This window comes from Microtus pennsylvanicus, chromosome 13 (assembly GCF_037038515.1).
Source record: "Microtus pennsylvanicus isolate mMicPen1 chromosome 13, mMicPen1.hap1, whole genome shotgun sequence".
Taxonomy (NCBI): Eukaryota; Metazoa; Chordata; class Mammalia; order Rodentia; family Cricetidae; genus Microtus; species Microtus pennsylvanicus.
In genome coordinates, this window is record NC_134591.1 from 75,529,464 (window position 1) to 75,544,590 (window position 15,127).

General features: G+C 50.2%; 1 protein-coding gene across 1 annotated transcript in view; it reads right to left on the minus strand.

Moving 5' to 3' along the window:
• Window positions 1–3,127: 3,127 nt before the first annotated feature.
• The window catches only part of Plod1 (procollagen-lysine,2-oxoglutarate 5-dioxygenase 1), a 36,459-nt gene continuing 24,459 nt past the window's right edge, over window positions 3,128–15,127 (minus strand). The window contains exons 11-19 of the mRNA XM_075945100.1: window positions 13,516–13,620; window positions 13,140–13,265; window positions 12,233–12,374; window positions 10,622–10,735; window positions 9,946–10,011; window positions 9,249–9,353; window positions 7,570–7,716; window positions 7,026–7,151; window positions 3,128–3,953 (exon numbers count right to left, since the gene is read on the minus strand). Of these exons, the coding sequence (XP_075801215.1) occupies window positions 3,798–3,953; window positions 7,026–7,151; window positions 7,570–7,716; window positions 9,249–9,353; window positions 9,946–10,011; window positions 10,622–10,735; window positions 12,233–12,374; window positions 13,140–13,265; window positions 13,516–13,620 (1,087 nt within the window). The 3' untranslated portion in view covers window positions 3,128–3,797. The remainder of the gene's footprint in view (window positions 3,954–7,025; window positions 7,152–7,569; window positions 7,717–9,248; window positions 9,354–9,945; window positions 10,012–10,621; window positions 10,736–12,232; window positions 12,375–13,139; window positions 13,266–13,515; window positions 13,621–15,127) is intronic.

The window sequence follows — 15,127 nt, forward strand, 5'->3', positions numbered from 1 at the left end:
AATAGTAGTTCGGATCAGGGCCGGGCGGGGTAGGGAGGAGCCTCGAGCTGTCAAGTGTGGGGGGTGGGGGAGCGGGAACAACGACGATGGCAAGGGTGTGTATTAGAGGTTTGTTGTGTTGTCATTTGTTGCTCCAGAACTTGACCCTGTAACACCTGCCAGCTTTGAAATCCAGACTTGCATTTCATAATCTGAGAGAAGCGTCTTCAAAGGGAACAGACCGTTAGGGTGAAGTAATTGTCCTTCAGTTGCCTTTGAGGCAGTCAAAACAGCAGCCACCACACAGGCACCTACAAGGTGCCGGTTACTGAGCTGGTATCTAACATACATTTAAAAATTTTTCACAGTAGTGCCCTGACAATCAGGGCATGAATATCCAACTGGCCCAGTATTTTGTGCTAGGAACTAGAATACAGCAGACGACCGACTGACCGCAAGCTGGGAGGGCTCCAAGCCTGGGTTTTGTAACATCACCTACAAGCCACTTGTGGCTACCAAGGCCCTGAAATGCAGCTAGTGCAAACTGAGAGATGCCATGATGCTAAATATGAAAAAATGCAAGCTACCTCATTAATATTTTTATACTGATAACATGTTAAGGCTTTGGAGAAACTGTACTAAATGAAATACATTATTCTAATTAAATTCGCTTCTCTTTTTACTTCTAGAATTACAGCTGATAGTGGAGGTCACAAAATGGCTCTGTGGGTAAGGATGGCTGCTACCAAGTCTGCCAACCTGTGTGCCACCACCACGTGGTTGTCCTCTGACCTCCACACATGATAATTAAATACAGCCAGAGCCTAGAGAGATAGCTCTTAACGTGGGCCAGACCCTCATGTCAGCTCACAACTATCTGTGACTACAACAGATGGATTCAGGGAATCCACCGTCCTCTTCTGTCCTCCATGGGCAAAAGGCACACGTGTGATATACTTTCATACAGGTTCCCGCAGGCAGGGAACTCATACACATTAACTAAAAATAACAAACAAAATCTTTAAAAGTGTGTCAGACGGCTAGTTGAGTATTTTAAGTTACCCTAGTGGCTTGCACTCACAGTGGGTACTTTGCTTGTTTTTTGTTTGTTTTTGAAGCAGGGTTCCCAATCTGTGGTCCTAACTAGCCTTGATCTGATGACCTTCCTGCTCCACTTCCCTAGAGCTAAGACTCTAGTCATTTGCCACACCTAGCTCTCCTGGTATGTTTTCTACTGATTGGCACTGCCCTACAGCCAGGGTAGTCATGCCCCAAACAGCTTCAGAGGTAAGTCAGCACTCCAGTTATGAGTCTCCAGGGAGGTGAGTCAGGGGAAGCTGTAAGGCACTGCCCACAGGGCAGCCTCCTGTCTGTAATGTCTGACTCTGGACTGGACAGTCACACCCAGTCCTTGCCTTAGGGCATGGTGCACACTGAGTGTCTCCCACACCATCCCCAGCCTCCCTAGGGAATTCTCTGAGCACAGAGCTGTGAACTCCATTTCCTTTCCCTTTGGCAGAATCTTAACCGGACAGAGGCCAGGAGGACCTCACCTAGGTATCTCTCCTGTCCTGTAATCCCCCTGCAAGCACTGGCCTAGGCCCTAATCCCATCCTAGATTGCAGGAAGAACATTTGAGCCCATTTCCAGGTTTCTAATCTTACCCTTCACCTGGGCTTCTCTGAACCAGAACTCCAAGCCACGAGACCTTCCTTCAGCCCCTCAATGACAAAGTTCTTCCAGTACTGCTGACTGCTACCAGATATGGGTTCGGGGAGAGCTGGGGTCCTGCTGTAGGAAGCCTTTCTTATGTCATTCTTTCCTATTTTAATTGATTTTTCCATGGCGCATGTGAATAACATTTGTAACTAGAAAAATGGTCACCATTAGTTAAAAACAGCCCTAGAAAGGACGTGGTGGTTCACGTGTGATCCCAGCTGATGCCGAGGTAGAAGGATTATACGTATTGGGAAGCTCCGCCCAGCCCCATTCCTCCCCTTTCAGACCCTGCCCCTTATGCTTTGTGTTCTCTGTCTGTGGGGGTCAGATTGTGAACTTGACCCAAGCTGGAATCACCTGAGCAGAGGAAATCTCACTTGAGAAAGTTCCCAAGTAGGGCCAGGAAGCAGCGCTCCTCCTTAGCCTCTGCCTTCATCCTTGCATCCAGGCTCCTGCCCTGACTTCCCTCAGTGATGGAGTGTGACTTGAAAACTACAAGCTGAAACAAACCCTTTCCTCTCCAAGCTGCTTTTCACAAGGGTTTTTATTACAGCAACAGAAACCTAAGACACCATGCTTGGCCTTCACTTGTTGCAAACCTTATTCTGAGAAAGGCATTTGGAGGTATGGCTTCTGGGGAGTCATCAGGATTAGATGAGATCATGAGGGTGGCTCATGGACGGCCTGAGTGGAAGGGAAATCTGAGGTAGCATCACCCTCTGCCTGGCCACGTGATATTCCACCATGGCTCTACTTGCAGAGGTGCAGAACACGTAAACTTCTGTGCTTTGGTTTAGTTTGTTACTTTTGTTATTGTTGTTGTTTTGTCTTTTTTGAGATGGGGTCTCTATGTAAGCCCAGGCTAGCTTGAGACTTTCCATCCTCCTACCTCCCAGTGCTAGGATTCTAGATGTGCACCATTATACCCAATGTTAGATTTGGGGAGAGGGGAGTTGGAGACAGGGTTTCTCTGTAACAGTCCTGGCTGTCCTGGAACTTGCTTTGTAGACCAGGCTAACCTCAAACTCATGGAGATCCTCCTGCCTCTGCCTCCAGAGTGCTGAAATTAAAGGCATGCACCACCATCACCTGGCTGGATGTTAGATCTTATTAGCAAATGCCCTAAAGCCAGACCAGTGTGTTCAGGGTGTGGTGGGGGCCGCCCAAAGTTCTGTTCTTGATTTCATAATCACAGCTGCAGAAGGGCTGGTAAAAACCACAGTGGCACTGACAGGTAATGAGCCAGCTCTTGGCGATTAGACGGTAAGTGCCAGCCAGTACCCTGGAGGCCACACGGCACTGGGTTTGGGGAACACGAGTCCTCAAGTCTGCTAAAAGCCAGATCCACTGCCAGGGGGTCTTACAAGCCTCCCTGCAGATGTCTGCCAGTCACATTCACACTGGCCCACCCCACACATCGCTCATACAATGGTTTCAACAACGTTTAATAGAGCTCTCATCTCTGTCCCTGTCTCCAGAGGCATCAGGACAGGGTGACCTGGTACAGTGTGGACATATCATGCCTTTCCCACAAGCAGGGTCAGTAGAGAATCACGCTGTGGCACAGACATCTTTCCTGTCCCTCTGGGAGGACTTCTGAGTCACAGTCTCAAGAGAGACAACTGTTGGCTCTGCTGATACAAACCCGGAAGGGAGGGCTTCAACGGTCTTAGGTCCAGGGGTAGAGGTGGGGGTAGGTATGCCCAGATCTTGGTGGCACTGAAACATGAAACAGAATCCTAGGGGGTAGATCTTGCAGAGGTATTCTGGGCACAGCTTCTGGCTCTACAGTCTCCCAGGCAGCTCCAGCAGAAGTCGGACCCCAGGGAGTTGGAGGAAGAAGGAGGGCTGGGAACTCCAGGAAGATGAACATTACCACCGTCTCCTGGGACCGGTGGGAGCACCATGGGCAGCCCCAGTCTTGGAGGGGCGCCCCATCTCTGGTCTGCGCCCGATCTTTCTGACTGGCAAATTCAAGAGCAATAGGAATTCAGGAATCAAAGATTGGACTGGGTTCCTTGGGACCCAGAGGTCCCGAGGGCTGCTGGGCAGTGGTTGTCAACGAAGAGAAAGGTCTGACAGAATCAGGCCCTGGTCAGTTAGGGATCAACGAAGGACACAGCAATATAGCGGGTGCCCTTGGTGGTGGGGAGGCCTTCGTGATAGTGTGTGAGCCGCCCAGGGTGCATGAGGGCCCAGCCCTTCCTTGGGGCTCTCACGGAGCAGTTGTAGCGCAGAAATCGGCAGCCTCCACCCTGGAAGAGAGGAAGCATCAGTGAGTTGTTTCTGCATTCTCAACCATTTCCCCATAGCTCCCTGTCCTCTGTTCTATCCCAGCCAAGGAGCCTGTCCGCACTGTCTGGGGATGCCTTGTGGAGTAACATCCATCAGCTGTCGGAGAAAGGCACTAGGAGATGCAAAGGGCCCCTCCATCCTTCACCCTTTACCAAGCTTATGATTCCCCTAAGCCTCAGGCTCCACTTCTATAGACAGCTGACAGGAATAAATAAAATAAATATACACAGAGAGTTTGGTTTAGCCAGATGCGGTAGGGCCTGGAATCCCAGCACTCAAAAGATGGATATGGCAGAATCAGGAATTCAGTGCCAGCCTTAGCCAACCGGGGATACATGAGACCTTGTCTAAAAAAACAAACATAACATACACATACATGCATTCATACATATAGCTTAGTACTGCTTGGGGGTATGGCTTAGCAGGAGAGCACTTGCTCAGGATACAAGAACCCCTGGGTTCCTTTGGCTCACTTTACTCATTCCTAGAACTACAGATGCCTTGTTGTCCTTGACTGTCCTGGGTAATCCTGGCCTCTAGTCATACTAGAGGTCAGTAACAACCTCAGGGTCTGACACTTCAAAATGTCTTCAGGCATTGCTAATGTTCCCCAGGGGTCAAAACCGGCCCTGGTTGAGAACTCATGGCTCAGGGCTATATTGCTTCACTGTTAACTTGTTTGGTTTGTCTTTCTAGAAGCTGAGGTCTCTCTACATGGGCCTGGCTGTCCTGGAGCTGACGATATAGACCAGGCTGTATAGATCCTCCTGCCACTGCCTCCCAAGTGCTGCTACACCACACATAATGTCCCACTGGCCAGTGTTTGAAAACCAGTGTGACAGAGCAAACCGATGCAGAGACTCTGTGAGGACCTGACCTTGCAAACTCCATTTTAAAGAAGGGGTTCATCTTAAGCCATAGAATAAGCTGGGGGGTGGGCGATCTCAGCTCCAGAAATGCGCTGCCATAGCAGAAATCTGAACAGATGCCCTAAAAATGGCCAATTAAGAAGATAGGGAGTAGGGCCATAAAATTTAATGAGGTCCAGATGTTCTTGGGAGGCATCCTGTCCTTGAAGATATCTTGTCAATTATTAATGGCCCTTTGTTAGGGTTTTCACACCCCAAAACTGACCAATGGGTTCAGAAACTACCTTTATCCTCACCCAATCCCAAGACAACAGGACTCCAACTCCCCTGACTACAGCGTTTCCCCTTTAAAAGTTCCCCCCTCGCCAGGTTCAGGGCTGCACTTCCCTCACCCACTGCGTTGTCGTGGAGGAGGTAGAGTCCACACTCAAGTATGAATATGAATATTATTTAAAAACCCTCATGTAATTTGCATTGGAAATCCAGCTCTGTGAATTCATTTGGGAACGAGAAACTTGGACATAACAGTTCCTCCATCTTGTATTCTCGCTGAGGTCATTCCAGGTTTAAGTAGGATGTGATCCCCTTGGAGAATCCCATGGAAAATGACCCGACTCTCAAACTACTTAGTGTGTGAAGCTCCCTTGCAGCTGCCACGTGAGGTGGCAGGATGTGCCTTCTGAAGCCTTAAAAACAAACAAAAAACAACCAAGTTCTCATACTGGGCATGGTGGCACATGGAAGGCAGAGACAGGTGTGTCTCTGAGTTTAAGGCCAGACTGGTCTATAGAGTTAGTGCCAGGACAGTCAGGGCTACACAGGGAAACCCTATCTCGAAAAAAAAACCAAATCAAACCAAACCAAAACACAGCCATGTTCTGGACACTCGGGGCTACCACAACACTGTGTAGTCCCAGCCAGCTGAAATAAAGGCTCCCAGTTAGCTACAAACTGTCTGATCGGTCACCTCTGGTGAGCTCCCTGTAACGACAGCTGTTTTGGTTTTGAAGACAGAGTTTCATGTAGCCCAGGCTGACCTCAGATTTGCTTTGTAGCTGAGAACACCCTTGAATTCCAATCTTGCTGCCTCCATCTCCTAAGTGCTGAGACAACAGGTGTGACCGCCACATCTGGTTTCATGCAGTTTGGGAGTGAACCCAGAGGTTGCACATGGCAGGCAATCACTCAATGCACAGAACCACAGCTCCTGTCCCAACACAGCTGTATTCATGGGTGTCCTTCACAGTGCCCCGTCCAAAAGAACTAAAAGCATGGTTGTAGCTGGGCTTGACGGTACACACCTTTAACCAGCACTGAGGAGTCAGGCAGGCAGATCTCGGCAAGTTTGAATCCAGCCCAAGCTACAGAGTAAGACCCTCTTGCAAGACTTTTTTTTTTTTTTTAATTGCATAAGGAATGGACGGAGGCCTAAGCTAGCTCATGAACTGGCCCTATGCAGAGGCCTAGCTGAGGCCCTCAGAATGGCCTTTCCCTATCTCAATGCCTTCTTGGTTTCCATAGCTTTCTTCCAGCCACACAAGTTTGTGTCCCATGCCAAGGCTAACAATCCCCACACCCTCCAGAGAAGACTTCTTCCTTCTCATAAAGAGAACCCGAGACTCCCTGACCAATTGCTATCACTCATTGAGTATTTATCGGGGTTTCTTATAAGCCCATGACCTGGGCTCTTGTTCTCCCACCTCATATGAAAACAAGGAAACAGAGAAGTCAAGAAACCTGTTACAGGGGCTGGAGAGATGGCTCAAAGGTTAAGAGCATTGCCTGCTCTTCCAAAGGTCCTGAGTTCAATTCCCAGCAACCACATGGTGGCTTACAACCATCTGCAATGGGGTCTGGTGCCCTCTTCTGGCCTTCAGGCATACACACAGACAGAATATCGTACATATAATGGACAAATAAATAAATAAATATTTTTTAAAAAAAGAAACCTGTTACAGGACACAGGGGTAAGTGAGGCAAAAGGCTGGGTGCAGACCCTCTGGAGTTTGTGCTCCGGCTTCTGCCGAGCTGTGCCTTGATCCAACTCTTCCAGGAAGCCCTCCCTCCCCACATACCTGGCCCCATTTTCCTCTCGGCCCCTGGACTCTCCACTCACCTGGCCCCTCCCTCTGCCAGCCTCTGAGCCCTGAGGCCCTGGCTTACCTCATAATCTTCCCCTACCCTGTTCAGGGCTATATTGACGGTGAAGGTAGAGGCATCGTGGTGAGGCATCAAGGAAGGCTGCTCATCGGGCTTATAGCGGACAACGAAGGCTAGGTCAAACTGGGCCTGTGACAGGGCAGGGGAAAGGAAAACCTGCATCAGTCAAGAGATGCTGTGGAGGACCAGGGAGAGGCAGAATGGGTGCAGTGAGTGTCCATGCAATCTGCTACGCTGTTCGCTCTCAGAACGTAGGGATACGTAATACCACTCCTCCAGTGCCCGCAACAGCAGCTGGTACGTATGAGTCTCAGGAAGAATGGATGGAAAGAGGGAGAGAGGGAGGGAGGGAATAACAGAGGGAGGGAGGGAGGGACGGACGGACCAGGCTGAGGGTCCCCACACACACACCACATCCCCCTCCATACCTCACCTAATGGTGTGGAGATATTACTCTTCCCTGGGGAGCAAACATCTAGCCTCTCCCTAAGGCTGGAACTGTGCCCACCATCCCCTATTCTGCCGCCCCCGCCCCAGGCAGACCCACCCTGGTGTAGTAGCCAGGGTAGAGCTTCTCTGTCATGGGCGCGATGTACTCCACCAGGAACTTGTGCCACTCCCGCTCGAAGGTGATCTGGTTCATGTGGATGTCGATAGTGGGGACGTTTTCATAGCCGCCCTGGATGCGGTTGTCCTGGAAGTGACCATGGATAGTGAACCCAAGATGGCACCCGGACTCAGGCTCTGGCTCTGACTCATTTCTTCCCCTTGACCTTGGCACAGAATGGGACATTATATGGCAAAGCGGGGTGGGGTGGGGGTTGCATATGCTATTAAAGTCCCAATCTATTGACTTTGGGTTAGTCAACAGGGAGGTCATCCTGGTTGGTCTGCTCTAAACTGTGAGCCTTTTAAAGGAAACTCTTTAAAAGACAGGTCATGGTGCCTGCTGGCCTTGGAGAACCCAGCAGTTCCAAGGTCTCCAGCTTTAGGGAACTGGCGTGCTCCAATAGCACACGAGCTGATAATGAGAAGACAATCCAGAGATAAAGAACAGCTCCAGCAGACCCCTAGTCTGCAGGTTTGTGAGACCCCCAGCAAAGGACTGGATAAGGCACACCTGGATCCTGACCCTCAGAAACCAGGAGATAACAAATGGGTGGATGGGGGCTTTGTCTTGGTGCTGAGAACTGAGCCCAGAATCTTGCAACACTAGGCAGATTGAACTACACGGTGTTTTAAGTCTTAGAAATGGCATAGAGGGGCTGGCTCAACGGTTAAGAGCATTGCCTGCTTTTTCAAAGGTCCTGAGTTCAATTCCCAGCAACCATATGGTGGTTCACAACCATCTGTAATGAGGTCTAGTGTCCTCTTCTGGCCTGCAGGCCAGAATACATAATATATAAATAATTTAAAAAAAAAAGAAAGAAATGGCATAGAACTGGGGGAGACGATGTGGGAGTGTAGGTGGTGGTGGGGGGGAACAGGATGGGGGATGGGAACCATTCACTGAAGCTCTGGGGTCCATGGACTGTGCCTGTTTGCCCAGACACCAAAATACCTAGGTTAGGCAGGTAACCAGAAGCACAGTAGGGTCAGAGATCAGTCAGTAAGAGGCACACAGTAGGGTCATAGATCAGTCAATTGGATCAGGCATGGATCTAGGAACTCACGCATCTTTTTTTTTTTGGAGCCTGTCCTGGAACTAGCTCTTGTAGACCAGGCTGGTCTCGAACTCACAGATATCCGCCTGCCTCTGCCTCCCGAGTGCTGGGATTAAAGGCGCAAGCCACCACCGCCCGGCGGAACTCATGCATCTTTAAAGGTAATGCTGAAAGTTCCCAAGTCCTATAGGCCAAGGATTCCTGAGAACAAATGTTCACCGCGCCACTTGCATCAGGTGTCTAATGAACTTGGACCTGGTACCCAGTGCCCTTTGTTCCCTGTTGGCTCGTTTCTCCCCATTTCACATGCTTGCCTGGGGCAGGAAGCTGAAGCATTACAAATAACAAGGCAGGAAACGAAAACCCTCAACCTCACTTTAAGGCAGCTCAAGGCCACATTGTTTGCTTGGGGACCAACACTCCCAGTTTCTAAATCGTGTGTTCTTGCCTGCTTGCACCCTGAAAGTAAAGAGTCCTGGGCAGACTGGCTAAGTAACCAGGAGAAGAGCCCAGAAGGGCATCCTGGGTGAAGGCACAGCCTCCCAGCTGTCCATGGCACTACCTTGTTATCGCCCAGGGACCACTGGCCATAGTGCTCCATCTCCTCCACCAGCTCATCACAGGCCGCCTCCGTGAAGATGGGGAACCAGTAGACATCCGGACAAGGCTAGAAAGAGTGGAGACTCCATCACAGGCGTCCAGAGTGACAGCACCATGTCCTCCTCAAACTGTGGGATCCCCTGTGGAGTTCCTGGTCAGTCTCCTGCAGCCCACTCCCTGAGCCTCGGGGACTCTCTGAGTGTCCCCAAGGAGTCAGGGCTCGGTGGGTGCTGGTTAGATGATCGAGGGAGATCAGACAAGACTTTCCAGACAAGGTAACGGCCACAGCTACCATCAGCATGGGAGAATGTACATCTAGGGCAGAGACTACGGACGTGAGAGGACGGAGCCCCCATCCCTCATTCTTGGCTCAGAGGCAGATTTGGGCTGGTCCTTCCTCCTCTTCCTTGAGTGCTTGATCCTGCCTCCATCTCCTGAATTCTGCTATCACAGGCCTAAACTACCATACCCAGCAGTTCCATCCTTGTCAAAGCGTCTACAGACCTCAGCTGGAAAGTGCTGCTGGGGAAAGAGGCCAACCCATCCCAAGCATTGCCAGGGGCGGCAGACTGAAAGGTGCCCCTCTTCCCCCTCCGCCCCCATTCAAGCTCCACCCCGTGTACTCCCACAGCAGCAAGCATGGAATGTGAGCCCCTTACCGTCTCCACCAGCTTCCCCGCCAGAGCCTTGGTGTAATTCTCATGGATGTACTTCTCTTTCCAATCCTGTGGAGAACAGAAAATGTAACAAGGAACGGGGTCCCACGCCTGGCCCGAGTCAGCTGTGGCACCTTAAGCGTGGGACATTCTCGGGCAGTCTTCAGCCTTCAGGGCCCTCAAAACCTGAGTAGGTACGAATTCAAGAGAGGCAGGCAGGTTATCACCGGTGTCTGCTGGGTGTGGGAGTAAGGTCTGGACGTACAGGACCTCACATTTGCACCGATACGTACATTTGTGGGTCTGGATGTGTCTGTGTACAGGCGTGCACAAACGCCCATGTGAGTGACAAACCCCGTCATTTAGGTATACATGCTGTCACAGCTGCTGCTTCCTCTAATCACTGAGCCAGCCTCAGGGGTAAGCCAAGCCAGGGAAGATCGATGTTAGAAACCAGATAAGTGAGGTCCAAAGGTTAAAAAGGCTCAAATAAGTCACAGCTCTCTGCTCCACTAGATGGCGCTGTGCCTAAGGTTCCCTCTATACTAGAGACCCGGAGGAAAACGGGTGGGGGGGGGGAACTTGTGGAAAACAGGTCATGCGGGGGTCTCTGGCCACAAGATTAGTGAAACGGAGTCTCTCCGACTTCCAGCCCAAGTCCCACCCACCCAGGTCTCACCTCAGGGTTGCTGAAAACCTCCCAGAGATCATTATGTAGGTGGGTGGTCTGGTAGTTATCCAGGGACAGCAGATGACCGAAGGTATGACGGTTGGTCAGGAACATGAACACCTCCTACGGAGAGCAGACAGCTGGAAAAGCCTTCTCACCCTGCACACCCCGGGAGGGGCAGTGAGCGCTCCACCACCAGATTCAAGCTTACGAGGTTCAAGACCCAGCACCCAGCACAGCCCCCCCCCCCGAGAGGCAATCAGGGAAGGCTTCCTGGAGGACTGAAAATAAAAGGATTCGCTTGCCCTTTCTTGTTTGCAGCGCTGGGGATTGAACCCAGAGCCTCAAGACTGCAGGGCAAGAGCACTGCCAAGGGCTGTGATCCTGACATGTTGGTCACAGGGAAAAACCTAAGCAGGCTGTCACATTAGAACAAATGCATCTGGCCTTGCGAGATGGCTCAGTGGATAAAAGCCTGACAGCCCGGGGCTGGAGAGATGGCTCAGAGGTTAAGAGCACTGACTGTTCTTCCAGAGGTCCTGAGTTCAATTCTCAGCAACCACATGGTGGCTCACAACCATCTGTAATGGGATCTAGCGCCCTCTTCTGACCTGCAGGCATGCAGGCAGAACACTGTATATATAAAGCCTGACAGCCCGAGTACGATCCCTAGGACCCCTGTAAAGGTGGAGAGAAAAAAACTGACTCCATGAAGATTCCTCATCGTCACATGCATACCATGGGACATATGTGCACACACGCATATATGTGTACACACACACAAAGAGAAAAAGGTCCACATTAATAAGTGAGACACTCAGTTTGATCCCAACATTAGAAAATAAATCTACCGTGGGAACCAGGTGTCACGACACACGCTTATTATCCTAGCACTTAGGGGGCAGAAGCAGGAGGACCAGGAGTTCAAAGTCAGTATGATCCTATTTCAAAACAATATACAAAGCCAGGTGGTGGTGGCACACACCTTTCATCCCAGCACTAGGGAGACAGAGGCAGGCAGATCTCTGAGTTTGAGGCCAGCCTGATCTACAGAGCACCTAGCTGTGCTACATAGAATATTAGAAATGGGCTAGTCCAGGTGCGAGAGTTAGCCGAGAAGAGGCTAGATAGAAATGGGCCAAGCAGTGTTTAAATGAATACAGTTTGTGTGTTGTTATTTCGGGCATAAGCTAGCAGGCGGCCGGGGTGCTAGGGATGCAGCCCCACCGCTCCTATTACTACACTTCTCAGTCTACACTGAGGCAGAGAGTTTACATCTCCTTTAGGATGTATCAAAATTATATATAAACTGGATATGGCATCACACATCTGTAATTCCAGAATTTGGGAGACTGAGGCAGGAGGATCAGGAATTGGGGTCTATTATAGCCTAAAGGTTCTATCTTGAAACATCAACGAAACAAACAAAAGAGACACAGACAGTTCAACAACCAGTCCCTGGTCTCTGCAGACTTGAGGAACGGCCTCACACCCAGTGCCCAGAGGGCCCTGCTGGCCCCTCAGAAGCTCCTGGGCCTACGGTGACAAGCTAGCCCAGGGTGCTGGTCAAGGCTGGAGGACACACCCCTGGCACCAGGACCTCCCAAGAGCCCCACTGACCTGCTGCCGGACGTTGGCACAGAAGCTCATGTCGGCATCTAGCTTGCTGTAGTGGAACAGGTCTGCATGCTTCAGCTCGGCCCGCAGGGCACTGCCCTTGATCAGGTAGACGTTTGAGATGTAAGGCACGTTCCAGACACCGCTGCAGGAGAGGAAATGACAGGGTCACAGTCTAGCAGGAAGGCTCACAGCTTGAGAGCCTGGAGCCCAGAAGAAAAGGTTCTATCAAAAATATAAATAACCTGGTGTGGACACACACACCTATAATCCCAGAACTTGGGAGGCTGAGGCAGAAGGGTGGGAAGTTCAAGTCTATTGAACTTGAAGTCACAAATGGTATCGTGGTGCAGTAGGTGCACGCAGGGTGGGTGGCAGGGGGAGGGACATTCATCTGAGGGTGCTAATCTGGACTTTTCTGTTTTTATTTATTTTTTACATACATGCATGTGCGAGTGTGTGTGTATGTGTGTATGTGCGTATGCATGTTTGAGTCACAGGACATGAGAGGAGACCAGAGGACAACTTTTGGGAGCTGGTTCTCTTCTTTCCACCATGTGTGTCTCCGGGACCAAACTCAGGTTGTCAAACTTGGCAACAGGTGCCCTTACTCACTGAGCCATCTTGCCAGTTCTAGTCTGTCTTTTTTTGTTTTGTTTTGTTTCCGTGCTGGGAACTAAACCCAGGGCCTTGCAAACTTTCTACTCCTGAGTCAAATCCTAAACTCAACAGTGTTCATCTTCTCTTCCCACCCTGGGCAAGGGAGCCCACAACATTTAGGACTTCTTCTGTGTGTCTGACTCTGTCCTCTTTGCTTGAGGTTCAGTAGCCACTTGAGGGCAACCAGAACAGGAATGCAGAAGGAGGCACCACAAACCCAGGAGAAGAGACGAAGGTAACGGGTACTCACACACGCCGCCCCTGCACAATGTCCACGTAGTCCTCAGAGCGGGCGTAGTAACCGTCTGCACTCAGTGCCCCCCAGAAATTAGACCAGAGCCTTCCATGGCGGGTCATGAGTGGCGCGAGGACGTTCCTGAGTGGGGGACAGACCATACTAAGGATGCGAAAGGGGAGGGGCCTAGTAACCTGGGATTTGCATGCTGGGATCTCTAGACTTGTCACTGGGGCATGGCTCATCAGAAACCTCATCCCTCCTATGTTAGGGACAGACTCAGGAAGGGGCCATTCTATCCGCCTTGGAGTTGTCAGGTTAGGAGGACCAGGAAGAGGGGAAGAAAGCCAAGGGTCTTCCACTTTGCTCGGGGGTCCACCCACAGTCTTACTTGTTTTGCTCAATCAGGAGCCGTAGGGTATCCGGCTCAGTCAGGGCCACATCAGCATCCACGCTGAAGTAGTAGGTGCAAGTCTGGTCCTGGCGGCACAGGTCTCTGTGACAGGAAAGGGGGTGAAGGGGAGAGGAAGGGAGAGGTCATCACGACATCTCAGGATGGTCCCAGAGCTTCCCCAGAAGGTACCGTATCTGTCATTATAGCTTGGCAAAGGACCTTAGAACTCATGCAAACGCAGATGCAGCCTGAGACCTCAAAGGTCCCTAAAGGGGTTAAATCAGCTCCCTTTAGAGGGCGGGGTTTGCCTCAGGCGAATCCCTGCCAATAAAGAGTGCGCGGAGAGGCGGCTCGGCCCTTTTGTTCCTCGCTACCTGTGCTACGCTGGAACTTTGGTTCAGTAAGTTTAACAATAAACTGGTAAATATTCTTTGATATCTGCATTGCCTTTATTCTGTGCCGGTACATCTGGCGCCTCCCCCGTGGGGCTTTGCTGAGAACCGGCCCCGAATTGGAGTCTCTTGCACCCCGAGCCGCTGCAGCGGTCTCTCTGGGCGCACGCTGAAACGGCTGAGATTCTGAGCGGCCAGATTTCCCATGCGCAACCGCCTGCCGGCGCGCGCGCTGCCTGTGTCTGCTCCCCCTCCCACCCCCACCGCCGCCAGCGCTCAGGTCACGTGACAGCGGCCTGAGAGCCCCGGCAAAAAATACTTATCAGCTTGGTGTCTGTTTCAATTTTGTTTTTGAGTCCTTTTATTTCAGATTTAGGACACGTGGATTCAACTGGGCTCTTTCGCCACCACTGGCAGGAACCAGTTATTACAGGTAAGAGAACTTTTTCTTTTCTAAATAATGTCTGACAACGTGACCTCAGCCTATTTCAATAGTTCTTTTGAATGCACCATTTGGGAGATCTTACAAGAGGTGTCTACCACACCACATATATGGATATTCCTGGGATTCTTAATTTTCCTTAGCACTATTTGGTTTGATAATAGGAAAATGATCAAATCTCTTAAGGCAGAGGTTGAACGTTTAAAAACTATTGAGAATGACAACAATCTTCTCAAGAATCAGTTTGAAGTTCTCCAGGAAGAAAACAAATCTTTGTTTAACATGACTCGGTTAACTGAGCAAAATCTAAAAAAAGTACAGGTTGATGTTAAGGAGAAATTCATTACTATGGAAGAAGGAACAGCTGAATTGGATCGTAAGTTTCAGCAGTCCCTTTCTGATGTTAAGGAGAAATTCATTACTATGGAAGAAGGAACAGCTGAATTGGATCGTAAGTTTCAGCAGTCCCTTTCTGTAGGAACTGAAACGTTAACTGAGAGAATCAAAACTGCTGAATGTGACAATCGAATTTTGTCTAAAGCGTATGACAGATTGGCGGAAAGATTGTCAATACAAGAAGGCACGGTTTATGCCATAAAAATTATGTCCAAAGATGACAAGTTATCTCTACTGGACAAATTTCATACTCTAGAATCCTCAATGAAGGCTTTAGAACATAATTCTGGGCAGGAGATTCAGACATTACAAAAAGCAATGGTGAATAGAATTGAAAAGATTGAGGAATTTCTAAATTCTGAAGAAGAAGAGCAAAGGG